The sequence below is a fragment of the Peromyscus californicus genome, unplaced genomic scaffold, assembly GCF_007827085.1.
Source record: "Peromyscus californicus insignis strain IS unplaced genomic scaffold, ASM782708v3 Scaffold_3__1_contigs__length_106647218, whole genome shotgun sequence".
NCBI classification, from domain to species: Eukaryota; Metazoa; Chordata; class Mammalia; order Rodentia; family Cricetidae; genus Peromyscus; species Peromyscus californicus.
In genome coordinates, this window is record NW_026294551.1 from 13,324,905 (window position 1) to 13,352,068 (window position 27,164).

Below are 27,164 nucleotides of genomic sequence, written 5' to 3' on the forward strand. Positions count from 1 at the left end.
TGCATGGCAAGTACTTCATCCATGGTGCTGTTCCAAACACGGAACACTCGTATCTCTTTAGTGTCTCCTCTTCTTCCCCTTCCCATTCCCTACAGACGCAGCCCCTCCAAACTGCATCAGCATTGTGAGCTGGTGTTCAGCGAACTCTGTGTTGCCACCTTCCAGTCATGCTGACTCTTGCTTCTGTATCCTTTCTTGCTTTCTTCCGGTATTTTTGTTTGCCTGGGTCATGGTTGACTCCCCATTTTCCTTTAAGAGCCCTTCTCTGAACTGCCTCCATGATCACAATTGTCTTCCACCCAGACCAGAGAAAAGGTCTTTCCAAAGCCCTGTTGGATTGTCTGGTTTTCGACATGTCTGTATTGTGTTTTGAACCGGTAGTATGAAATTATTCCTTTCCTCCATGAAACTGTAAGCTCCTTGAGACAGAAATGGGATCATAGTCTGCTTTGAATACCAGACTTTACAGCATAATGCATGGCATACAATGTAATTGTTGTTTAAATAGGTTAATGGCATTAATTTCTTTTCCAGGACATTACCTAAACCTTTACTATCAAATTACATATTGGAGCATTTTGATTGCAAGGAACAGGGACTCAGCCATGTGGGAGATTCATAAAGACACTCTTGCCCTTGGGAAGGCTCTGTCCCAGCTTTGCCCCAATGGACTTCTCACCCGCCTCGCAGCCCCTCTGTTGCTGTCTGCCTGCACAGTTCACTGGCTTCTCTGTGCTTGGTGGCTTCCTCCGCTCATCTTTAGCTTGTGCCTCCTTCTGAATTCAGCTTGCAGTTCACCTCAGATCCTTCTTGTCTCCAGTTGATCTGGCTCTGGTTGACATTTGAAAAAGTAATAATCTCACAAGCTCAACTTAAGCTTTGCGAAAGCACATCACAGGCCAGGGCGTGGCTTCTGGCACCACTTCTGGGCTGCTCTGGTCTAAAGAGCTAAGGAAGTTACTCTAAAACATGATTGCTTGAGAGGGAAGCCTGACAGAAGAAGAAATGGCAGGGACAGGAGCAGGCTTTCTAAGACCTCTCCTATTTGAGAACTGAGCACAATTCCTTGCATTTTTGCCCTTCTTTATTCCTGAACAATTTAAGTTCCCAATCTGTCATCCCAGGAAGTCACTTCTGTTTTCTCTACTCAGAAGTTTTGGAGTTGAGGAGTGCTGGTGCCGGAAGGGACCTTGGGCTTTGCTTATGTGTGTTCACTAACACCAACCTCAGAAGCTGTTCCGTGAAGAAAAGTCAAGACATTCCAGCTCTTTCCTGGGGTCCTAGCTCACGTAAGGAATACACTTTTTGGAGGTCTGGTTTGATTGGCAGGAGCTCTGGTCCTCTGCACCAACCAAACCCTGGAGAGCTCAGATCCTCTCTATTGAAGGTTATGATGCAGGGGCTTCTGACAGGGCTCCAAAGGCCACCAACCATGAGCCCTTTGGCACTGGCTGCAAACTTGAGTCAGTGTTATGTGAATGTGTATGTGAGCATGTTTCCCCAGAGTGTCTATAGCTTTCAACAGATTCTTACAAATTAATATGGCCTGGAAGAACAAAAATAATGGATAAGGGCTTACATGCTAAAGGCAGTTGCCTGAGCCCCACTAGGGCAAATCCCTTTGTTCTCTTCCGACTTAAACATGTTACATGCTACACTGGATGTCCATACTGCTTGTGTAGTCGGGGAAAAGTGGTTGATATGACCAAGGTCTTGATGACTAACTAGGGGCTTCATCCTTTCGTTTTTCTAGATATGTGCCAGTATAGGTCCATCAATTGGTGACAGTCTTCCCAGACAGGGTGACCCTGGGGGAGGCTGTGAATGTGTGGAGTGAGTGGATACTCTGGGACTGCAATGGGTGGTGGTGTGGGGAGCAGGGTTGTGCCCCTGGGCCCAAAGCCTAGAGGCTGGGGGTGTTCGGCTATGAGGACAAAGACTTGCCTCTTAGTCCAGTCAGTGCTGGTGGGCTCTCGTGAGTGGATACTCTGGAGGCCCCTGATCTGCTTCATCTGCTCAGTTTTTAGGCTCGAAAAACAAAAAAACAAAAGAACAAAACAAACAAACAAACAAAAACCACAAAAGTGCTCTTAAGGGTCTGTTAGGAACAAACAAATGCAAGCAGCAGGAATGGGACGTTAAATGTGGTTTTCCCAAGGATACACAGCTGAAGAGTGTATCAGCCTTTGCCGCACTCTTCACCCCTGTGACCAACATCTTACCAATTAGTCTATTGATTGGGTCAATAAAGAAAAGTCAACATCTAATTTTTTTTTTATTAAATACTTATTTAAGAACAATCACTCATTTATCTGTGAAAAGCTTGACGGACACTTATATTGGATATCATGAACCTGTTTAAAATGTTTACTTCTTCCCTAAAGACATGGTTAGCGCTAAACTTACCCAAAGATGCCCAACTCTTGTGCAGGCTGGCCCGGGAAAGCCTCGTTCCCGCTGTGCTTTGTTGATCAGTACAAACTCCTCCTAGGTTAGCAAGGCTCACACACCTTGGGACAGATGCTCTAGCTTCAGCATCCCTGATGGGCCCTTCCTACCTGATGCTTGGTCCAGGTGGAGCGGGACGCCGCCCCCTGGTGGCCAGCGGGAGCCCGCGCAGTGCATGCTAATGAGCGCGTGGCGCTGCTCGCTGATTGGTTGGCGCGAATTCCAGCTGCTTTGCATGTCGGCGGGTGCGAGAGAGAGTCGAGGGGCGGCGGGCGGCATCCTGGGCCCTGCGCGCTCCGCTCTCTGCCCGGTCCACGCCCAGGCTGGGGCGGACCAGGCTGGCTGGTGAACTTGGGGGTTTCCCCTCTTCGCTCCCATTCGTGTTGTGGTCGTGAATTCATCCAGGGTCCAGAATGACGATCCGACACCAAGGCCAGCAGTACAGGCCGAGGATGGCTTTTCTCCAAAAGGTACCCCGGGTGTCCCCACTGGGACCCTGGCAAGTGGGCGGGGACCCAGTAGGTGGAGTGTCCAAGGGAAGATTGGGTAGGGGCAGAGGGCGTCCCTCTAGGTCGGTCCACGCTGCTCAATTGTAGTAAATGACTTCTTTGCTGTACGTGTTGCATTTAAAAACTATAATGATTTTCGCGTAAACTGTTTATAGTAGAGAATTTGAAGGCTGCTGTGATGGTCGGCCGGAGGCCGAAAACAACCTGTTACTCACAGAGGAGGATGCTTGAGGCTGCGCGGGGATTTGAGACAGCTGATATTGTTACAAGCTGTCAGCTATTAAATGAACATTTTGACCATTTTTTCCCAATACCAAGCGGCAGGACTCTTCCCCGTCCCCCTGCCTCGTGTGTGTGTGTGTGTGTGTGTGTGTGTGTGTGTGTGTGTGTGTGTGTGTGTGTGTGTGTGTATGTGTAAAGGACCAGGAAAATGTGATCTGAGGGATTGAGAGCCCCCACCTTTGAGAATGACAATCTGTGTATTTTCTGTACAGTCTGAACCTTTTCCATTCAATGGCAAATGGCCAGCACAGGGTGTCCATCCACGGTGGAAATGTGGGAGGAGGAATGTACCTATGGGGTGATGTGTCTGGAGACAAAGTGGTTCATTCTGTTCTGGGCTTTTGAGTTAGCGTGGGAAGAGACGTGCACAGGATTAGGTCTCAGGTCACTTGTCTGTCCTACCTCTGGCTCACGCCACTTTTCACAGCACAGTGTTCATTTTAGGATTATCCTGTTGAGTAGAATTAGCCCAATGCTTTGTGACAAGCTAGGTCCTGCCTTGAGCCCCTGGGACTTAGCAACGAGGTGCAGTTGGTGACTAACTGTGCTAATCTACAAGATGGTAAAAGCCGGACAGTCCTGGGCACATCAGGACATTCATCATATCCAGTCATCTTCGAGAAGCTGGGCATGGTGAAGTTTCGAGAAGGTGGAAGAGGTGTGAGGGTCATGCCGAGAACAGAAGAGAGTATTGTCTCACTCAGAAGAGTAAACAGTCAGCTCCCAGCTCTTAAAGAGACAAGGAGCCGCCCGAGTCTGGTGTTCGAAAGTAAAACATCATCTTCAGATTGTGTCCCAGGACTGTCTTCTCCCATGCAGGGCGGCCCTGGCTTGGGGTCTTACAGTACCTGTCTGCAGTGCTCTTGTGCTTATCCAGCCTCCTTCCCCCCAATCCCAGCATATCTTACCTCCACCCAGCCTTCCTCACCCCTCCCCAGGCCCCTCACCTCCTTCACAGTCTGTCCTCTTCTCCCCTCCATTCCACCTTCCTCGCCTTCACCGCAGGCCCCCTTCCCTCCATTTCACCTCCCCTTTACCTCCACGCTCCCCCAACCCGAGCCGTTCCTCCACACAGCCTCTGCTGTCACCCTACTTCATACACCTTGTTGCCTCTCCTCTCCTCCGTGACATCCTTCATACACACTGGTTTTCCTCCGCAAACTGAGTGACCTCTTTCACACCATCCTCCCCTCCCTATTGGCTTCCCAGGCTCACGGGATACTGTCCATTCCTTGCAGCCTGGCTGCTCAGGGTCCTGATTCCACTATCTCTCTGTCTCTACTTCTCTCACCCACTCCCACTCCTGCCCTTCCAGAATAAGAGCAAAGCAGCCCAGGCACTCAGAGCTGACACTCATGAACGTTCTTGTTTCTGTAGGAACCCCCTACCCCTCCAGGCATCCTTGGGAACATCCCTTTCCCCCTCTGCCAAACTCCCACTGCTCTGTGAAGCAGGCTCTTCTGACTCCATGGGGAGAGTAACTTCTCTCTCTGGGTCTACAGACTCTGTCCTCCCCGCCCACAGTATTGCTTCCCTGTATGCCTCGTGCTGGCAAGGACCCTGTGTGCATCTCTTCTGTGTTCACTGGGGTCCTGGGTTGGATCACAGAGCCCCTTAGGTCAGCGGACAGAACAGAGCTCTACAGAACCTTAGGAACCTGTGGTGGGAGACCCTCGGCAATTATCCACCCAAGCTAGACAATCAGACTTTGAGAGAAGGGCCCGGAGCAGCAGAATGTGGACCCAGCTGCAGGCACCATTCCCCACTCATTCACTGTGTCTTGTGATGTGTGCTGTGTCCAAGGTGGGCAAGGCTTTCTGTGAATTGTCTCGTTTATTTTGTCAGACAGTGGCCATTATCCCTTACAGAGAAAGACACTGGGGCTCAGAAAGGTTAAGAGACTTGCCAGTCATACAACCACAAACGGAACTTGGAAACAATACGGGAGTGGCCCTGTCTGTGCAGGTGTGATCCAGTGGTCAGAGTTTTCCTATGGTGTAGGACCGGTGAGGGGGTTGTGAGAAGGCCTATGTGCTTTGGGGACACAGAGCTGAGAAATGAAGGATAAATGGGAGAGCCTAGGCAGGGGGAGAGGGAGAGAGAGACAGAGACATATATATATATATATATATATGTAGAGAGAGAGAGAGAGAGAGAGAGAGAGAGAGACTGCAGGTACAGAGAACAATGTCCCTAAGGTGCCAAGGCACAAAGACACAGGAAATCCGGTGAGTTTGAGGATATGTTGTCCTATAGTAGATGTATTCTAAAGCACAGGAGAGGGCAGAGAGGTAGATGGAGGCAGAGGGGACAATAATGAGCCCTTAGAATGCCTTGAAGGCAGTTTGAGCCCCCACCCACCCCAAGGAACCATTGCAAAGATGGGAGCAGACAAGTGACATGGCCGATGTAAATTAAGATGACCGCTGGGGTGAACCAGATGAGTAATGAGCCATCTTCATTTCCCCTGAGTTAAGTGAGCCAATTTAAGAGTCCCCATACACCCTCATAACTCCAGACACCCTGGAAATGGTGGCTCTTCCCAAAGGCAGGGAGAATGATGCTGTTCAGAGGGACCTTTCCTCCTGTGAGCCAAAGGGTTTCTATCACACGTCTCCACCTCAGGCTCAGTGCAGTGTCTGATAATGCCCTTTAGCCCGGTTGCTACTCATCTGGGATATCAGGGCTTGTTCAAGATGTGTTAGAGCCTGGGTATGTGGTTCAGTTAATAGCATGTTTGTGTACTATGCATGAAGCCCTGAATTCACTCCTCAGTACCACATACACTAGTTACAGCGGGGCATGCATGTAATCCCAGTGCTTGGAAGGCGGAGGCGGGAGGATCGGAAGCTCAAAGCTAGCCTTGGCTACTGTCTTAGTTAGGGTTACTATTGTGATGAAACACCATGACCAAAAGCAGCTTGGAGAGGTAAGGGCTTGTTTTATATTACACTTCCAGGTAGCAGCTCATCACTGAGAAAAATCAGGGCAGAAACTTGGAGGCAAGAACTGAAGAAGAGGCCACAGAGGAGCGCTGCTTACTGGCTTGCTGCCCAGTGTTTGCTCAGCCTGATGTCTTATAGCATCCAGGACCACCAGCTCAGGGGTGGCACTGCCCACAGTGAGCTGGGCCTTCCCACATTAATCCTTAACCAAGAAAATGCCCTATAGACTGGCCTACAGGCCAGTCCTGTTGAGACATTTTCTTTATTAAGATTTCTTCTTCCAAAATGACACTAGCTTGTGTCAGGTTGACATAAAAACTAGCCATCACAGCTACATAGTGAGTGTGAGACCTTGGCTTAAAAAGACAAATGTGACAGAAAGATGGAGCCCTCCCTGCCAGGCCTTTCCTGTGGGATTAGCTGGCAACATGCGGTGAACTGAAGAGCAGGGATGAGTAGCTCTGGCCCCATGGACCCTTACTTGGTTCTGGTCCATATACCTCATTGATGCCATAGCCACCATCCTGGCCATTTTCACTTACCAGTGCCCTGGGGGTTCCTTGATGCCATGGGAAGGAGCCCTCTGCTAAGCGACTTGGCTTTCCTGGGTGGCTTCTGGTATCTTGCTTCTGCTTAGGTCAGGCTTGAGAAGCAGAGGTAGTCAGGAGACCGAGGCAGAGGAAGGCATCACTCTCTCATACCATCCTTTTTATTTGGTATACAAAATGAAGCAGTGCTAGGTGCCAGGTACACCAAGGAACTCTGAGTCCAGTGACAAAGTCATATCGGATAAACAAGGAGACACGTGGCACATGGTTGTGGCAGCCATTGTTGGAAGATTCACCAGTGGAGGAGAAGCAAGCTGTGCTTGGGATCGAGGGAGTGAGGTTTCACAAGGAGGCTTGTAACTGAGTTAGGAAAAATTACTAATGTTTTTCCAGGAAAAGAGGAAGATGAACCATGTTTTAGGCTGATATAAAATACATGTAGGATAGCCTGTCAATATGGAAGACGCCTTGAGGCTGGATCTGGGGTGGGTGTTAAGGTGGGTGGATGGGAAGGCTGGAGGTAAGAAAGGCTCACAGCTGGGGAGTCGCACATGACATGGTGAAGATCTGATGCTTTCTGTGTTTAATGAGATGCTGTTTGATGTCTTTAAAACGAGAGATGAATATGATAGGTTAGTTTACATGCTCTGGGTTGATTCTGATGAGAGAGCGTGAGTGCTTCTTGATACTGGCTGCATCTTAGAAAAACACTGATACCAAGCTAGGGTCTTATGCATCCCAGGCTGGTCTAAAAATTCCTATGCAGTGCAGAGTGACCTCAAACTTCTGATCCTCTTACCTCTGTCTCCCAAGTGCTGATATTACAGACGTGTGTCACCATACCCAGTTTATGCAGTGCTGGGAATCAAACCCAGGGTTTTATGCGTTGTAGGCAGGCACCCTACTAACTAAGCCACTTCCCCAGCCAAGCATTAGTCTTTCTAGAAGAGCTTGTTAGGTGGTTTGAACATACATTTGAAATAGTGGTCCCTGGGGATACTGGGCAACAATTGGATATATTATATATCCAACTTGGGATTTTACTAGCATGGACTACTAATTTATATTCTATAATGCACTGGCCACATCCCCAACAAATAATGACTCCATTCAAAATGTTCATGGGACACTCTTTCTTAATTGAAGGGGCAGTATGGATATGGTGAGTGGATGCCTAATCTCGCTACTTAGGAGAATGATTTGGAGAACACACTGAAGGCTGTGGACCACCTGAGGTGGAGACAATAGTCCAGTGTGGGTTGGGGGACTTTCCAGTGGGACAGGATTTAGTGGCCAGGTATGAGATGTGCAAGACACAAAAGCAGAATCAGTAGAAGCTGGACACCGTTGTCCTTAGCTGGGGTTGCCTGCAATGCCTTGATGATCTAAGAATTGGGTAGAGAGAGCAGATTTTGGGTCAAGACCACCATGTAGTGGCCAGGCACAGAGTGCTGGTGTACATCTTTAATCTATTGAGTTGAGCTGACCATTTGCAAGGTCATATGCCCCTCTGTTAGAAAAACAACCCTGTGGTTTTAGGTTACGTTCCCCATCTCAATATAGGAAAACACTGATTATGACTGCCCCCTTGGGAGTCTTCTCCAGTGTAAAGGAAAATTCCAGCCCCTGAGATCTTCTACTGTGAGTGACAGCTCCTTAATTTGAGGAGCAGCGTGGGTGTGGTAGGTGGGATGTCAGAGCCATCAAAGCCATCGCTTCTGATCCCTTTATGATGCTGTGAGTCCCTGGCTCACCCGCAGTCAAGTTTCAGCCTGGAACATGTGCATCTGAGAGGCCAACTCGGGGTCAGCCAAGGGCCCAGGAGTGGCCTGGCTTTATGGCATTTCTGTGTTGCCTGGGAACGAGACCCAGCTGATTCTTTATCTTGAGAGGAACTGGAAGCTGGTCTTCCTGGGAATAGGGTGCGGATGACTGTGGCTGTCCTTTATCTCTAGAGGGATGTTGGGCAGTGTGAAAGTTTATAGCAGAAGCCCCATGTGGGTTGAGTGGTTTAAATAACAGAAACACACTTTCTCATAGTCCTTGAGATTAGAAATCTGAGCAGGGGTGGGTTCCTTGAAGCCCTTTGTTTTGACTTATAGATAGCTGTTCTCTGTCCTCATGTCCTCTTCTCAACTGGGGTATAATAATCTTCTCATAAGGACACCAAATATACTGGAGCAGGATCTATGCAAATGGCTTCATTTGGTTTGTGTGTGTGTGTGTGTGTGTTGTGTATGTGTGTGTATTGTGTGTGTGTGTGTGTTGTGTGTGTGTTTGTGTGTGGTATGTATGTGTGTGTGTGTTGTGTGTGTGTTTGTGTGTGGTATGTATGTGTGTGTGTGGTGTGTGTGTGTGGTGTGTTGTGATCAATGGGGGTTGAATTCAAGGTTTTATGAAAGCTAGGTCATGCTCTACCACTAGCCCTTGGTTTGTTCTTTCCATTAAAAATATTCTTTCTATTACATTTTTTAGTTTATTTGTGGATGTGCACCCTCACTTCACACACGTGTAGAAGCCGAAGGACAACTTTTGGGAGTCAATTCTCTCCTCTCAGTGTATGGCTCCCAGAGACTAACTTGGCTTGTAAGCCTTGGTTGCAAGCCTCCTCTTTACCCACTGATCCATCCTGTCCTACCCAGCTTGGGTTTTTAATACAGGATCTTGCTGTGTAATGCAGGCTGGCTCTAACTGCTTGACCCTCCTGCCTCTGCCTGTCAAATGCTGGGTGGGATTGCGTGTGTGTCCCCCACACCTGGCTCTAACCACCTCTTTAAAGACCCCACTTGTCAAATCAGCTCTACTCAGAGATACTAAGGCTGAAGCCTTCAATATATGAGTTTGGGGTACAGTCTTCAACCTATAACAGTCTCTCATGAGCTAAAAAATCCTGTCAGTTCTAAGTGACTGGGGAGACCCCTCAGAGGGATTTCTGAGGGGAAAATGAAAAAGATTGATTGGAATCCCAGTGTGCCGACTCCCTCACAATGTCCCCCGAGGCGAGTGTGATACGCCCCTTCCCACGGGCTTCTCCTCTTTGTGAAGGTTGACACACCTGCTAGAAAGGAGTCTGACTCCTTCATTGTGGCTTTTAAAATAACTCTCATTATTCCGCCTCTGAATGTTATTTTCAAATTCTTAATAACTAGGATTTTTTTTTTTAATGCAAAGACGAGTCAAATCTGCAGACTTTCTACCAGGGACACTCTGGTTTCTAACTTTTAAGGTGGGATCTGACCTCTTCTCCAATATATGGCCCTCCTTTGCATGAAACAACTTTGTCTCATCTAACCAAACAGCTTTGAGGGTGGGGAAGATAACTCGGTCGGTAAAATGCTACCCCTCGGTGCCGAATGAGGACATAGGCCCACATTCTTGAGAAAGTGGGAGCCCTCCAGCTTCAGAGCAATGTGGCTGAGTGGGAGGTAGCAGGTAGAACTTTCCAGTTCAGGGCCTCCCCGCATAATCCCTAACCTTCACTGCAGCTGGGTCAGTCTTTCTCTCTTTTATTTTTAATTTTATTTTATTGTGGTAAGACTTAACATGAGATCTAGCTTAAATTTCTAAGTGTATAGTACAGTATTATTAACAACAGCAACAACAACAACAAAACAATATGGTACAGCATGTTTCTAGTACTTACTCTTCTTAGCTGGAATTTTATACCCATTAGTTAGCAAATTTCCATTTCTTCTCCTCTTAGTGCCCGGCAACCAGCATTCTATAGGCTGATTTTGCATTCAAACAGTACTTTCTATGAGTGACTTACCTGCTTCTGTGTCTGACTTATTTCATTTACCAAAATGCATTATGTCCACACGGCTCATCCAAATCTTTGAATATTGCAGACTTGGCTTCTGGCATGTATACATCTCATATTACTTATCTCTTCACTTGTTGACAGCTACCTATATTCCTTCCACATTTTGGCCATTGTGAATCATGATGGGGTAAACTTGGGGGTGCAGATTTCTTCTAAAGGTCCTGATTTCAAGTCCTTTGCATGAATATCTGGGGTGGGCTGGCTGGATCACGCAGGAGGTCCTTAGAGTCGATTTTTCGGTTTCATTGAGCATTGTCTATACCACTCTCTGAAGCATGAGTGTGTACACAAGAGTTCAAGCGTTAGCCTCCCCACTTCGCTGTGTAGAGCCTCAGAGCTCTTCCATGCCATCACCCTGTTGGAGTACAGCCCTGTCTTCATGACAAGGGACAATTCTACCTGCCCTCTGCAGAGTTTGGGGATTATTTTAGTCACCTTCCTCTTTTTTTTTTTTTCTTTTGGTTTTTCGAGACAGGGTTTCTCTGTGTAGTTTTGCGCCTTTCCTGGGACTCACTTGGTAGCCCAGGCTGGCCTTGAACTCACAGAGATCCGCCTGCCTCTGCCTCCCGAGTCCTGGGATTAAAGGCGTGCGCCACCACCACCCGGCAGTCACCTTCCTCTTAATACCACTGGCATTGTCCTTGTTTTTTGGTTTATAATTCAATGTGTATTTTTGATCTCATAAATACTGTAGTGTCTCTTAATGCTTTCCATGCTTAATCACATTTAATAGTCACAACATCCCCATAATGATATAGATTGTAAGCTTTAGTTGATGGAGATTTGAACACATCAATAAAACGTTCAGCTTTAGCTTTTTGTTTGTTTGTTTGTTTTGGATTCTGGGTGTAAAACTAAGCGCTTCATGCATGCTAAGTGTGTGCTCTACCACTGAGATATGCCACCTGCCCCCCAAATTTAGCAACTTACATAGGGCTTCTCACTTCTGGATTGGAGCAGAGTTTTGAACTGGACTCTCCTGGCATCCAGATTCTTTGCCTTTATGTTAGTTAACTCATTTTCATGCAACCGTCTCTGTCACTCTATTTCTGAGGATTGGTGGTACGTCTCTGCCATCTAGGGGTATATCTTTCATCTTTTTGTACCTTCCCAGTGCTCAATAAATATCTGAATTTGTTTCAGTGGTAGTGTTGGGATTTGCCCCTGAGCATCTAAACATAGACCTGCAGCTAAGTTCCAAAGATGAATTAATTGCATGCATACTACTAATATAAATGAATATAAGCATGACAGCTTATGCTCCCAGCATCCCTAATGAAAACAATATAGAAACATGAAACCAAAAACTCCAGAATCAGGAGCTTTTTGATGCCACAGTCAAAAAAATACACACACACACACACGCACACACACACGCACACAACCAAATCAACCAAACAAATAAACAAAACAAAACAAAAAGCAAATACCACCACCACCACCAATACAAAAAAAACCAAAAACAAAATAAGAAAAATGAAAACTAGTTCATGAGAAAAATAACTTAGAATATTGCATTAAATTCCCTTTTGGCCACATATCAGAAGCAGTACATGCAACAAAAATGAATTTTATGTTTAGCTGTATTAGATTTCCATCTCTGAGATGTGCTGTGTATGCAAATATCTCAGATCTGAAATCCAAAATGCTTCTAGTATCAAGCATTTTGAATAAGGGATATCCACCCTATATGTCTTTCCTTATATAGAACATGTATATAATCACATATATATCTTGCTTTATAAAGCATTCTAACATAATGGCTTAATTAGATACCACGCCATTATCAAACCGTATCAATCAATAAGGCACATATTGCCATCATCCCCGTTTTAGAGAAGAAAAAGGAAATCCCATGATTTTAAATGGACTGCCTCAAGTTCTTCAGTTAAGAGAGAAAGGAATCCCAGGAGGGGGATGAGAACTTGGGGTTCATTTGGCTTCTGACCATAAGCACCTTCAAGTTGCAAAAAGACTTGGTTGTCATAGCAGCTGCGCAGTGTCGGAGGTGCCGTTGGGTTAAATCACAGGGAATCAATGGTGATAGAATCAAGTTTGTTAAACTGAGAAGAAGCAAGTGAACTGGGGAGCAGCTTGCTTTGGGCATATGTCCGGGTGTGAACAGCTCCCAGGCCTCAGGATGGAGCTGTGGACCAGGGACAGGCGGAGGGTGTTCTTTGTTCTCAGGTGTTGGCTCCTGTCCTGAGCTTGTGGCTCCAGCTGCTTTTTAGCCTGGAGACCTGTATTAACCATTTGATCTTCCTACTGCTCACCTTTTGGAAGTGCTGCTGTCTCCTAGCCTTCCAGGGCTTGTGCTCACATGATCTTATGGACTTGGTCTTCGTTGTATCTTGTTACAGCATTATCTCCTTATCCGTGGCTTCAATTTTCTCTATTGTTAACTTGGGATCAACCTCAGTCCAAATGTACTAAATGGGGAGAGAGAAAAGAGAGAGTGGGGGAGAGGGGAGGAGAGAGAGGGGTCAGACGAGACAGGATATAGCTTGCAAGGATATGTCTCCAAGGACCCTACCCTCCAACTCCTTCCCACCCCCTAAGTTTCTATCACCCCCAATAGTCTGTCAAATTATGAACTCATAGGTGGATTAACCCATTGGTTAGAATCCCCATGATCCAATTACTTTCTCAAAGCCCCACTTCTTTTTTTTTATTCATTTTTTTCATTTATTTTACATACTGACCACAGTTTTCCCCTCCCTCCTCTCCTCCCCTTCCCTCCCCCTACCTCGCATCTATCTTCCCCATCCAGTCCTCTTCCCTTTCCATTTGGAAAGGCCTCCCTTGGGACAAAGCATGGCATATCAAGTTGAGGCAGGACCAAGATCCTCCCTCTGCATCAAGGCTGGGCGAGGCAACCCAGCATGGGGAATAGGTTCCCAAAAGCCAGCCCAAACACAGGCAACAAGTCCTGATCCCACTGCTAGGTGCCCACAAACAGACCAAGCTGCACAACTGTCACACACATGCAGAGGGCCTAGGTCGGTCCCATGCAGGCTCCCTAGCTGTCCATCCAGAGTCCATGAGCTCCCATGAGCTCAGGTCAGCTGTCTCTGTGGGTTCCCTGTCATGACCTTGATCCACCTGGTTCATATAATCCCTCCTCCCTCTCTTCAGCAGGACTCCCAGAGCTCAGCCCAGTGCTTGGCTGTAGATCTCTGCATCTGCTTCCATCAGTTACTGGATGAAGGCTCTATGATGACAATTAGGGTAGTCACCAAACTGTTTACAGGAGAAGGCCAGTTCAGGCACCCTCTCCACTGTTGCTAGGAGTCTTAGCTGGGGTCATCCTTGTGGATTCCTGGGAGTTTCCCCGGCACCAGGTTTCTCCCTAACCCCCAAATGGCCCTCCCATCAAGCATCTCTTTCATCACTCTCCCCCTCCATCCTGCCCCCAACCTGATTCATCATGTTCCCATTCCCCCACACCCTCACCCCCGGCTCCCTACCCCCAGTTTACCCAGGAGATCTCTTCTATTACCCCTTCCCAGGGAAATCCACGAGTCCCTCTTTGGGCCATTCTTGTTAACCAGCTTCACTGGGGCTGTGGATTGTAGCCTGGTTGTCCTTTACTTTACAGCTAATATCCACTTATGAGTGAGTACACACCATGTTTGTCTTTCTGGGTCTGGGTTACCTCACTTAGGATGATTTTTTCGAGATCCATCCATTTGCTTGCAATTTTCATGATGTCATTTTTTTTAATTTAAAAAATAAATTGTGTAAATGTACCACATTTTCTTTATCCAAACATCTAAGTTATTTCCAGGTTCTGGCTATTGTGAATAATGCTACTATGAACATAGTTGAGCAAGTGTCCTTGTGATAGGATGGAGCATCCTTTGGTATATGCCCAAGATTTGTATAGCTGGTCTTGAGGTAGATTGATTCCCAATTTTTCTGAGAAACCAGCATTATTGATTTCCAAAGTCAAAGCCCCACTTCTAAACAGATTTGGTAGCCAAGCCTTCAGCACACATGTCTTTAGAGGGACTTTTCAGATCCAAACCAGATGCAAACCATAATACTTCTTATACATTATATATACATTAAGCTTTATCATTCCCATGTGTGTTTATGACAAATTAATATATCCTGGATTTCGTACTATCTGTGGTTCTAATATCCACTAGGATCTTGGACTGTCTTCCCAGAGGATGGAGAGATGATTGCACTAGGGGCTAAGCTCTCAGGCTTATGGACTGCTGTTGTTCTCTGGTTTCCCAGCGTTGCCCGGGGCTATATCTGCTTCCTGAAACACTGATGGCCATATAGGAAGCACTCCGAGGGAGGGGCCGAGGGAGTCTCCCTGTTATTTGGGATTTCCTGAGGGAAGTGAAGTTTGGAACCTTTAGTCAGTATCAACCACAAACACCAACAGAAACATCCAGATCATTTCTTTCGAGCATATAAAACATTTTTATTTTATTTTCATTTAGTTTTTTCAAGTGGAAATATTACTTTGCTGTTGTTGTTATATTTTTGTTTTTTTTTGAGACAAAGTCTCACTATGTAGTCCTGGCAGGCCTGGAGCTCACTATATAGACCAGACTGGTCTTGAACTTGAAGCAATCTTACCACCTCCACCTTCTAAGTGGTGGGGTTATGGTCATGTGGCACCATTTTCTGTGGAAAATGTTATTTATTGGATTTTTAAAAATTAAACAAGTTATTTGTTATTGGGGTGTGTGTGTGTGTGTGTGTGTGTGTGTGTGTGTGTGTGTGTGTGTTGGTATGTGTGCTACAGTGCACACATGAAAGTCAGAAGACAACCCTGTGAAGTTGGTTCTCTCCCTCCACCTTGATGGCGGGCGGGGTCGGGGGGGACGTGGGACGTGTCTGAGGATCAAAGTTAGGCCTCCACATTTGTGCAGCAAATACCTGTACTTGCTAAGCCATTTTACTGGCTCCCTATTTTGGTTTTATTGAGACACAGTCTCACCGTGTAGCCTTGGCTGGCCTGGAAGTTGCTGTGATCCTCCTGCCTCTTCCTCCCGAATGCTGGCTTTACAGGCATGTGCTACCATGCCCAGCAGAAGATAAAATAGTCTTTTAACAATGGGAAGTGAGTCTAAGCTAACCTTGTGATGTCTTCCTATGCTTTAAGCTTCCTTGGACTATTTGTTAATTTTCTTTGGCCTCAGCACTCCATTGGATATTCATTACTTTTTTTTTTTTTTTGGTTTTTCGAGACAGGGTTTCTCTGTGTAGCTTTGCGCCTTTCCTGGAACTCACTTGGTAGTCCAGGCTGGCCTCGAACTCACAGAGATCCGCCTGGCTCTGCCTCCCGAGTGCTGGGATTAAAGGCGTGTGCCACCACCGCCCGGCAATATTCATTACTTTTTAATTTGTCTCCTGACTCTTCCTTTTCCTGTACTCGGGGCAGTCATCTCCAGATAGTGCGAGTCTCTCAGGGGCTCTTTGTAAGCGTGCCAAAGCAGAAGTGATGTGCCTGTTTTTATCTTTCCCTCTCCCCATTTCTCTCCTCTTAACCCCTCCTCTCCTCACCCTTCCTTCCTCTACTTCCCCTCAGGGCACTGGGGGTTGAACCCTGGACCTCCATAACGCTAGGCAGGGCTCTAACAGCGAGCTGCACTTGCAGCCAGTCTTTGGGATTTTGTCTTTTCTGGTAACTGACCTGCTCTGGTCAGAGAGGTCACGTTGTCTCGGTCACTCTCACTCAGCTACCTACCAAGCCAGCCAGTCCTCACTTGTCCAGAGCGTCCAGAGCCCTGTCTCCTGACCATCATCCCCAAACTGCCTTCGTTTGCTTATTATTATGTGTATCTGATGCTTGTTTAGCATCACCTCTATATAAGACACTCCTCCAGGCATTTGGAATACCAGCGGCAGGAAATATCAGCAGAAAAAGACCGGTCTCCAAGCGCTCAGTTTCCAGGTGCAATGGGAGACATCTACTAAACAATACACTAAAGTCAATGGCTTTGTGTGTTAGAAGTTGGATGCTGTAGAAAAAGCAAGCCGGAGATCAGGAGACCTAAGGGTGTACACTTGCAGCTTTGAGTAGGATGGTGAAGGCAGGCCTCCTGAAATACTGGAGGAACAGTGAGAAAAGGATCCCAGGAACCATTCTAGTCAAATCAGACGCTCATCAGCTCTTACGCTGGGACAGCTCGAGGGTGTGGTGGCAGGGGAGGAAGCCCCATGATTTCTTTCCTGGACTGTTGCAGGAACTCTGAACGGATCATGGACCACCTCGTCCTTTTCTACCTTTGAAAAACCTCTTTCTGCCTCCATGTTCTTGTCTTTATTATGGGCACATTTCCAAAATGCTCCCCACAGACAGCTGCTGGGCCAAAACCTGACTCAGGAATGGCATATAAAGCCGATTAAGACCTGGCCCCCACCTGCCACTCCCACGTCAAATAGCACTTCATGTCCCTCGGTTCTCTGTCGTCCAGAGTCACGGAGCATTGCCTCCCACCCAGGCCTCTCTCACTCTCTGTCCATCAGAATCTTTCTTGTGTGATCTTAAGCCTCTGCACATTCCCTAGGTCGGAATCCATGCCTTTGTGGCCTTCCGGCTAGGGAGGCATCTGTTTGCAGAGCATACGTGTAGTTCTGGTTGTACCATAGCTGCCCGGTGCCCATTTGGCTCCTGCGCCAGCTTGGAAGCCCCCGGGTCCCCTTTGCCTTTGGACTCTGCTCGTGCTGTGAAAAGCTCCTGGAATGAATTTCCCGTTCAGCGGGCTCTTCCTGTTGTGTCTTGCAGATTGAAGCGCTGGTGAAGGACATGCAGAACCCGGAGACGGGAGTCAGAATGCAGAACCAGAGGGTCTTGGTCACCAGCGTCCCTCACGCCATGACAGGTGATGTGGCTTTGTGGCTTGGTTGTGACTCGGAACAAAACCCACAGGGGCATTGGCAAACTCGAGCACACGTGTGGTCCGGGTTGGTTTATTATTTTTGGTTTGTTTGTTTGTTTGTTTTTGTCAGTTTGGCTTAAGCTAGAGTTAGCTAGAAAGAGGAAACTCAAGAAACCGCCCGCAGGCAAGTCTATAGGGCATTTCCTTGGTAAGTGATGGATAGGGGCAGGCTCCGCCAATGGAGGGGGACAGTGCCACCCCTGGGTCCTGAGTTGTATTAGAAACCTGGCTGACCAAGCCGTGAGGAGCAAGCCAGTAAGCAGCACTCCCCTGTGACTTCTGCTTCAGTTCCTGCCTCCAGGTTCCTGTCTTGGCTTTGCTCAGCGGACTGTGACCGGAGATATAGAAACCAAATAAACACTTTACTTCCTAAGCTGCTTTTGGTTACGGTGTTTTTATCACAGCAATAGAAACCTGCCCACAGCCTGTGTTTATAAGTAAAGCTTTATTTCTGTTATGTGTGAGCTACAGCTGCTTTGCCATTCCAGCTGCAAAGGTAAAATCTATGGCTGTGCTCAGACAGCATTAGGTTTACAAAACTCAAATATTTACTGCTGTTTGGCTGGGAAACCAAGGCTTTTGTCTTCCTTCACCCTTCTAATTCATACTCAGATCCTTCTGAGCTTTCCCATGCCGATGGAGCCCCTAGTTCCCCCTTGCATGAGGGTTTAAGGATACTCCACAGCATCACTTGGAGAGAGTAGATGTGGGGGGGTGCTGGGTGTGTGCATAAGAATGCATTTTGCTTGCTCTGTTACCCGTGCTTTGTAATTGGGTTTTGTAGTAGAGAAGACGTCATGGCAAGGCCTGTTGCCTGCAGAAGCCGGCTGCTTCTCTGAACCAGGGATTTGTGAACCTGCGCTCTTGACCTTACCCATGAACTGACTATTTCTCTGTCTCTCCTTCCCTCCCCTGCTCTCTCTGTACGTACATGTAGCGAGCGGGTCAACCTTAGTTATTGTTCCTCAGGCGTCCTCCATCTTGTTTTTTGAGACAGGGTCCCTAACTGGCCTTGAGCTTGCCTGTCTCCCCAGCCTCCTTGCTACCACACTTGGCTTAAAAAACAAAACAACTTCCCCAAAATGGGCCTTGGGAGTCAAACTCGGGTCCTCATGCTTGTGTGTGAAGCCCTTCAACAACTGAGCAGTCCCCGGCACTGTGACTGTTTATTCTTCATATAAGGTGCCCTCATGTTGTAGAGGTATGCTGTATCCTATCACCCTTCTGATTGCTTTGAATGTGTCCTGTTTAAAACAAACAAACAAACAAACAAACAACAAACAAGCAAACAACAGACCATTAGGGTGATCATATCTATCCTAATTTTCTTCCGGGTGCTAACAGACATGGGGAGACAGAGCACGGATGGATGATCTTACCATTCATCAGGCATCTGCTGCATGCTGGGCCCCTGAGCAGCACAAGTTCATTCATGCCTGAGATGTTTCTGTCAGGTAGGGATCCCCGTTCGTGTGTTACAGTGAGAAAACCAGGATGAGGGCAGTGTATCCTCAAGGGTTCCTCCAACACAGGTGACTGAAGACCCACTCTGGCTTGTTGGGGCAAAACCAGGAATTGATGGAGTACTTCAGGGCAGTTCAGGGACACATGGGAGGGTGAGACTCAGAGTGGCCCTGGGCATCCAAAGGGCAGAGACCTATGGGTAGGTTTTTGTTGGGTATCTCTGTTCTTCTCATTGTTTTAAGAGGCCTTGAAGGCATCCCTGTGGCTGTCATTTCTGCCTTGAATTTGCTAATTCTGGACTAGAGGACCCTTCAGTGGGAGGTTCTTATCTTGCTCATTGGTAACCCCAGTGCTTGGAGTGGCTGTGTGTGTAAGGATGCCTAACAAGAGCTCACTAAATATGTGAATTAGTTCTGAGTTAGCTGTGCAAAGAGCCCTAGACATGAGTGGGACACCTGGGGCTTAATCCCTCAAGTACCCCTCTCCTAGCCTGTCTCATTTCCTCACTGTAAAGTGTCAACAGAAAACCCTGTCTGAGAGGAAGGTGGGAGGGATGAAAGAGCGCATGTGCTCAAGGGCCCGGCACGTGGCGGCTGATTCACAGTTTGTGAAAGTCGGCAGTTTCCTTCCCTGTGTCTGTCAACACCCAGGATAAAGTTAGGGGTAGGTATGACAACCCCTGTTTTATAGATGGGGCTATAGATACATAAAGGATTCCAAGAGGGCTGTAGCTGTGGCTCAGTGGTTCAGCTCTTGCCTAACATGTGTGAGGTCCTAGGTTCAATCCCCGGTACTGAAACAAGGAAGAGATTGAGAACTAGGCCCCACAGTCCTGAGCCCATTCGTGAGTGACCTTGAATTTGAGTCTGGCTTGGAGACTTAACACTCCATCTTACCCCATGTCAGTGTGTGTGTGTGTTTCCTTCCGTAAACATGGGTTACATGTGGTTTCTGGATTTGGGTGAGGCTGTCCATCTGCCCTGTCTTCACTTGAGATCCCCCTCCTGTGGAAACAGACCATGAGGAAGGAGCCCTCATCCTGCCAAGGCAGAGCCAGTGACAGCCAATGTGCATCCAGCTTCCTCTTCCATGGCAGGAAGGAGCCAGGGCTTCCGGGAACAGTCGGCCGTGGAGCCAGCACAGCCAGCCGGCCACGCTGCCAGCACAGTCCCTGTGGTGCAGATGCTAGCAGCCCCCTAAATTCATTTGGTCTATTTCAGGAAGCAGTTAAGTGGATGAGAAAGCCCTGGGCGCCTCAGTGGAGAGTGCTAATCAGTCTGATGTCTGCCTGAGGCGGTCTTCCGAGCTGCATGCCTTCAAAGAGAGGCATGGAGCGGAACGTTGGTTGACACACACAGGATTTTATATGAAGCACGTTGCTTTGGAGCAGCCGGCTAGGGGTAGGTCATAGCGAAGAGTCACAGGAGGTGAAGATGTTGGAAGCAGCAGTGGTGGCGTGTGGGTACCCACAGAGACAATGGTTGGTTATCCACCGCAGCCTACAGAGTACATAAGGAAGAGAGAGGCACAGGTTGTTCATACTTAACCACAACTGTGTCAGATAATTAGGTCCAGGGAGTACATGTAGATCATAATGGACCTCTTTGGAAGGCTATAAAAGAAATATCCTTTCCCTACTGTGGTGGTATTGTGTTCCCCAAAATATTGTGCACCCTAATAAACTTATCTGGGGTCAGAGAACAGAACAGCCACTAGATATATAGACCAGAAAATGGTGGCACACACGCCTTTAATCCTAACATTCCAGAGGTAGAGATCCGCCTGGATCTATGTGAGTTCAAGGCCACACTGGAAACAGTCAGGAATGGTAACAAGAGCCTTTAATCCCAGGAAGTGATGGCAGAAAGCAGAAAGGTATATAAGGCATGAAAACCAGGAACTAAGCCTTGAGCAACAGTTCAGCTGAGATTCATTCTGGATGAGGACTGAGAGGATTCCAGTCTGAGGAAACAGGATTGGCTGAGGAATTGGAGAGGTGAGGTGGCTGTGGCTTGTTCTGCTTCTCTGATCTTCCAGCTTTAACCCAATACCTGGCTCCAGGTTTGTTTTTTTTTTTTTTTGGTTTTTCGAGACAGGGTTTCTCTGTGTAGCTTTGTGCCTCTCCTGGAACTCACTTGATAGTCCAGGCTGGCCTCGAACTCACAGAGATCCGCCTGGCTCTGCCTCCCGAGTGCTGGGATTAAAGGCGTGCGCCACCACCGCCCGGCCTTTGGTTTTTTTTTTTTTTTTGGTTTTTCGAGACAGGGTTTCTCTGTGTAGCTTTGTGCCTTTCCTGGAACTCACTTGGTAGTCCAGGCTGGCCTCGAACTCACAGAGATCCGCCTGGCTCTGCCTCCCGAGTGCTGGGATTAAAGGCGTGCGCCACCACCGCCCGGCCTTTGGTTTTTTTTTTTTTTGGTTTTTCGAGACAGGGTTTCTCTGTGTAGCTTTGTGCCTTTCCTGGAACTCACTTGGTAGTCCAGGCTGGCCTCGAACTCACAGAGATCCGCCTGGCTCTGCCTCCCGAGTGCTGGGATTAAAGGCATGCGCCACCACCGCCCGGCCGAGGTTTGTTTTTATTAATAAGAACTTTTAAGATTCGTGCTACACCCTACCTCCAAAGAGGGAAGTATCATTTATGACTGGCTAGCCACAAAGATGCTAGCGACAGGATCTTGAGCTCTGACCTTTGACATGCTTTGTGGGCCAGTTCCCATGCAGGTGGGGACCAGACACTCTACCTTTGGGAATCAGGCTGAGGATGTGGGGAATGTGGTTATCAGAATTTACCAAGTAGTGTCTGAGTTGGGGGGTTGGTTCTGGGCACCTTGTTTTCTTTGGAGTTGCCCTGCTCTTCTACAGGAGGCATCCGGCTATGAGGCTAGAGGCCTCAGCCTGAGAATGAGCTCAGAACTCCCACTGGTTCTCCAGGAGCTCCAGACTTCTCTGGACTTATTTCATCTCCATCCTTAGATAAACCTAAATACTCCGGGATGGGTAGCTGGGTGCATCATCTCTCTTGACTCATCTCTGCCTGCCTTTCCTGCCTTTTGTTTTACACAGTCTCAGCTCTGTGCAGTGCCCCTCCAGAACCTAAGATTGGCAGGGCCTGAGGCAAGAGTACAAAGGGAGCCCACATCCTATTTTCCAAGGCTTTGTATCAACCTACAAAACGTTACTAAAATAGGTTCCCTCCTCCACTGCGATCAAAGCACCTCCGAACCAACTTTTAAGGTTTGAATTTAGCGTTCTCTTGCTCCTGAGTGTCATACCTGGAGACTTGAATGCAGGAGAGCCATCCCTGCCTCACCCCTTCTTCAGTTCCCTTCCCTGGTTCTGGTTCACTCTTGTGTGGCCAAACTCCATTCAGAACCCTAGCTGGCTTTGAACCTATTTTTTTTCTTTCCAAATATTTAGACTTGGTCTGTTTACTGTTTAATTGATGAGTGGTGGTCTTTAAATTATTATATGATAAAAAGATAAGGACAGTGATTGAGGTAAAGACTGAGCGTTGAGGTGGAGACAGAAGAGTTATGAGTTCAAGACTACGTTGACTATACACAGTGATTTAACACTCAGCCTGGGCATCTTAGTAAGACTTTGCCTCAAGATAAAAACGAACAAATGAACGAATGAAAGACAGAGTGCAGTGGAGGTTAGGCTGCAGAGCTGGTGGGGCCAGGTCACAGCGGCTCTGAATGGTTCTGAGTTATTTGAGTGAATGGGTGGGGTCTCTGAGGGACAAGGCCACCACCAAGCAGTGAGAATACAGCACTGAGGACAGCATGGTAGGCCTGGGCTACGTTCAGAGGCTTTGACATCGATCAGGTCCGTCGTCTCTGTTTTGCAGGAGGTGATGTTCTACAGTGGATCATCCAGCGCCTTTGGATCTCTAACCTGGGTGAGGCCTCGGTCTATGCAGTTACTGATTGCTGTGCATGCAGTACTACAGGGAAACTAAAAAGGAGTGTGGTGTTTTGTTTTTTTTTTATCTTTGGGGGCCCACCACCCAGCTCTCAAATAAATACATAAATAAAAAAAAAAGGGGGGAAGTGCTGTGGGATGTTCTGTATGTCAAATGTGTTGCTGATTAGTCAATAATTAAAACACTGATTGGCCATTGGCTAGGCAGGAAGTGTAGGCGGGACAAGGAGGAGAATAAAGCTGGGAAGTGGAAGGCTGAGTCAGAGAGACACTGCCAGCCGCCACGATGAGAAACAGCATGTGAAGATGCCGGTAAGCCACGAGCCATGTGGCAAGGTATAGATTTATAAAAATGGATTAATTTAAGCTGAAAGAACAGTTAGCAAGAAGCCTGCCATGGCCATACAGTTTGAAACCAATACAAGTCTCTGTGTTTACTTGGTCGGGTCTGATGGCTTGTGGGACTGGCAGGTGAGAGAGATTTGCCCTGACTGTGGGCCAGGCAGGAAAACTCTACCTACAAATGGCGTCCAACGTGGTGGCAAGAGTTTCCACCTAAAAACTGAGAAAAAAAAGATTCTAAAATGGAGCTAAAAACAGCTTCCTAATTGTCTCTCTCAAATGAGCGGCAGCTGCTGGTTTGAGCTACTGGTGGGTTCCTAGCGTGCGTGCTCGACCTGCCTATGGCGGGAATGAGGCCTTTGCAAGTGGCACTTTGAGCTGCATGGTGGATTTAGCCTTTGCTGGTGCAGAGCAAAAGGGGAGGTTTCTGGGCTACACGCTGCTTGGCTAAAAGCATAGACCCCCAATAGCTCCCAGAGCTGGCGGTAAACCACTGCCATGTTGGGAAGCTGAGGTGGGCGGAGCCAGCAGCCACAGCTGCTGCAGTTTAAAGCAAGAGATTCACAATAAGACAGATTCAGATGTAATAGTTTGCAATGTGTGTAAAAGATACGTAGGCTTGAAAGAGACAAAAAAGATGATATATAGAGTTATAGAAACAAATACATAGTTTTAAAAAAATAAAGTCTTTAAAGAGACAGTAAAGGTAGTATAAAAAATAAGCCACGTAAAAATGGATATTACACAGAGAATCTGCATTGTGTTGTCTTTGGGACTTTTAACTGCAGAAAAACATTTGATTGTAAAAGCTGTTGAGTTATGCCAAAATGTATATTTTAAAGGTGCCTTGACTTCAAAATTTGGATATAAGGATATGTTACTTTGGAAAGGAGACTCTGCTTTTGTTCCCACAGAAAGCCAAAGGCTATGGATTTGTTCCAGATTAAGATACATCAGGTTTGACCAGCCAAGACCCCCTGAAAGGTCTCCGATGACACCATGGCCCAGATGATCCAACATCCAGAATGGTTTGAAGGCAACTGGCTCAGACGATACACCCTCATGGACTTTTCCATGATCCTAAAATTTTCTTTGTATCCCCATAAGATACAGCGCCCCCCTCCAGCAGGAAGTAGTAAGAGAAGCTACGCCCAAATTCCCAAATTATATGTAATTTTACTTTGTTAAGGTTAAAACCTTCCTTTTTGAAAAAAAAAAGGGGGAAGTGCTGTGGGATGTTCTGTATGTCAAATGTGTTGCTGATTAGTCAATAATTAAAACACTGATTGGCCATTGGCTAGGCAGGAAGTGTAGGCGGGACAAGGAGGAGAATAAAGCTGGGAAGTGGAAGGCTGAGTCAGAGAGACACTGCCAGCCGCCACGATGAGAAACAGCATGTGAAGATGCCGGTAAGCCACGAGCCATGTGGCAAGGTATAGATTTATAAAAATGGATTAATTTAAGCTGAAAGAACAGTTAGCAAGAAGCCTGCCATGGCCATACAGTTTGAAACCAATACAAGTCTCTGTGTTTACTTGGTCGGGTCTGATGGCTGTGGGACTGGCAGGTGAGAGAGATTTGCCCTGACTGTGGGCCAGGCAGGAAAACTCTAGCTACAGACTTGTTCTTACGTAAGAATGCCTGACCTTACCCTGGCTTGTTTCTAGCCAGCTTTTCTAAATTAAGTTATCCTGTTTCTCTTTATGTTTTGCCTCTGGGCCTTTACCTTTCTTTATTCTACATATCTTTCTTTCCTTCTTACTCTGTGGCTGGCTGTGTGGCTGTGGCGGTGTGGCTGGCCCCTGGCGTCCTCCTCTCCTCCTTTTCTCACTCCTCCCTCTTCTCTATTCCTTGAGCCTAGATTTCTCCTTCTATTTATTCTCTCTGCCTGCCAGCCCCACCTGTCCCTCTCTCCTGCCTAGCTATTGGCCATTCAGCTCTTTATTAGACCAATCAGGTGCTTTAGACAAGCAAAGTAACACAGCTTCACAGAGTTAAACAAATGCAACTTAAGAGAATGCAGCACATCTTTGCATCATTAAGCAAATATTTCAAAGCATAAACGAATGTAACACATCTTCAACTAATACTTCACAACACAGGAGGCTTTGCAGGAGTCACCAAGAAATTTACATCTCTGTTGGAGAGACAGAACCTTAGTGAATAAAACAACCAGAGTCAAAAGCAGAGGCAAGGGCCGGGGAGAAGAGGGTTCAGTAGATAAAGTGCTTGCCGTACAAGCATGAGGACCTGAATCCAGACTCCTAGCACTCAAGCAAAAAGCAGCACAAGTCTGTAAACCCAGCCCTGGGAGTTGGAGGTGATGCGGGAGAGGTCTTGTAGGCTCACTGGTCAGCTACTCTAGCTGAAACCATGAATTCAGGGTTCAGTGAGAGACCCTGTCTGGAAAGAACAAGGTGGAGAGCAATAGAGGAGACCTGACGTTGGCTCTGACTTACACACATGTGCATGCTCTTGCTCTCACACTCATATACTACATATACATACATACACATGCACATAAAAAAAAAATCAAACAAATCCTTAAAAAAGAACCTCTTTTCCAGCCCTCAGATCTTATGTTGGAAGGATAGAGTACTCTCTTGGAGTTTTGGGGATGAGCTGAGCCATGAGATTCTGGTTTTGGCCCCCGCTCTTAACTTTTATCTGGAAACTTCTTCTTCCCAGAGGCACAGAACCTGGGCAACTTTATTGTCAAGTATGGCTACATCTATCCTTTGCAAGACCCCAAGAATCTTATCCTCAAGCCCGACAGCAGTCTCTACCGGTTTCAGGTGAGCTTTGACCTTGACCTCAGGTGGTAATGTGAGGTAGACCTTGGGAAGATCTACCAGTTGGCCTCATATCCTCACAGATCAAGGATTTAGAAATGGTGCAGAGGGCTAAGGTAGTGTTATCTTTCCCAGGGCTGAGGATCCATGAGGTCCCAGCCCAGTGAGGAACCTTAGTTTTCCTGCTTTGTTTTGTAGACACCATATTTCTGGCCCACTCAGCAATGGCCAGCTGAAGACACAGACTATGGTAAATACTTCGTTTACTCATATGCCTCTGCCTTTGCCTACCACACTGCTCATTTGCATGCTGCATTTGGGTGACATTTGTCTAGCTGTCATCGTGACCTTTATGTCAGCTCACATCTCTATTGGAAGTATCCCTGGAGGCTGGGGTGGGGGAAGGGGAAGGAGCCTAGTTGGCTGAACGTCCTTTCTGGCTGCCTAGGGGTTTTTGGAATATGACAATGATGGAAAATGCTGTTGCTTTCTTTTCCAGCCATCTATTTAGCTAAGCGAAATATCAAGAAGAAAGGGATTTTAGAAGAATATGAAAAGGTACAGAGACATATCCAAGTAGAGTTTTATAATGGAGTGAATGTAGTCATGAGCTATTTCTCTTTCTTCCCTACATTACTACATCTGTCTATCCATCATTTGTTTATCTACCCATCTGTTCTCCATCTATCCTTCATCCTTCCATCATCCATCCATCTACATCTATCCATCCATCCATCCATCTATCCATTCATCACCTATTGACCCTTCTACATTTATCTACCCATCATCTAATCTCTATATCCATCTGTCTTCTGTACATCCACATCCACTCATCATGCATCCATCCATCCATCCATCCATCCATCATCCACCTATCCACTCTTCTATATCTATCTACCCATCACTAATCCATCTGTTATCTGTCATCTGTATATCCACATTCATTCATCACCTGTTCATCATTCATCCATCCATTCTCCACCTATTGTCCATCTATCTACCCATCCATTGATTTGTTTACAGCTCACTGAAAAGATCCTTTTCCATGTGTGGCTTCAGTTTTCTCCTGCTGTAATTTAAGCCCTTGCCTTGGTGATTACTGGGGACATTGTGGCTACTCTGTTCCTTTTGTTATACTCAAATGATATGACTTAATATACATGGTAACACACAGCCCTGCAT

At 47.0% G+C, this 27,164-nt stretch overlaps 1 protein-coding gene across 2 annotated transcripts in view; it reads left to right on the top strand.

Moving 5' to 3' along the window:
• The first annotated feature begins 2,688 nt into the window (after positions 1 to 2,688).
• The window catches only part of Rgs9 (regulator of G protein signaling 9), a 73,196-nt gene continuing 48,720 nt past the window's right edge, over positions 2,689 to 27,164 (top strand). For both annotated transcript variants that reach the window (XM_052758275.1, XM_052758276.1), the window contains exons 1-6: positions 2,689 to 2,918; positions 17,307 to 17,403; positions 22,775 to 22,825; positions 25,879 to 25,985; positions 26,181 to 26,232; positions 26,482 to 26,540. In XM_052758275.1, coding sequence (XP_052614235.1) covers positions 2,862 to 2,918; positions 17,307 to 17,403; positions 22,775 to 22,825; positions 25,879 to 25,985; positions 26,181 to 26,232; positions 26,482 to 26,540 — 423 coding nt within the window. In that variant the 5' untranslated portion in view covers positions 2,689 to 2,861. The remainder of the gene's footprint in view (positions 2,919 to 17,306; positions 17,404 to 22,774; positions 22,826 to 25,878; positions 25,986 to 26,180; positions 26,233 to 26,481; positions 26,541 to 27,164) is intronic.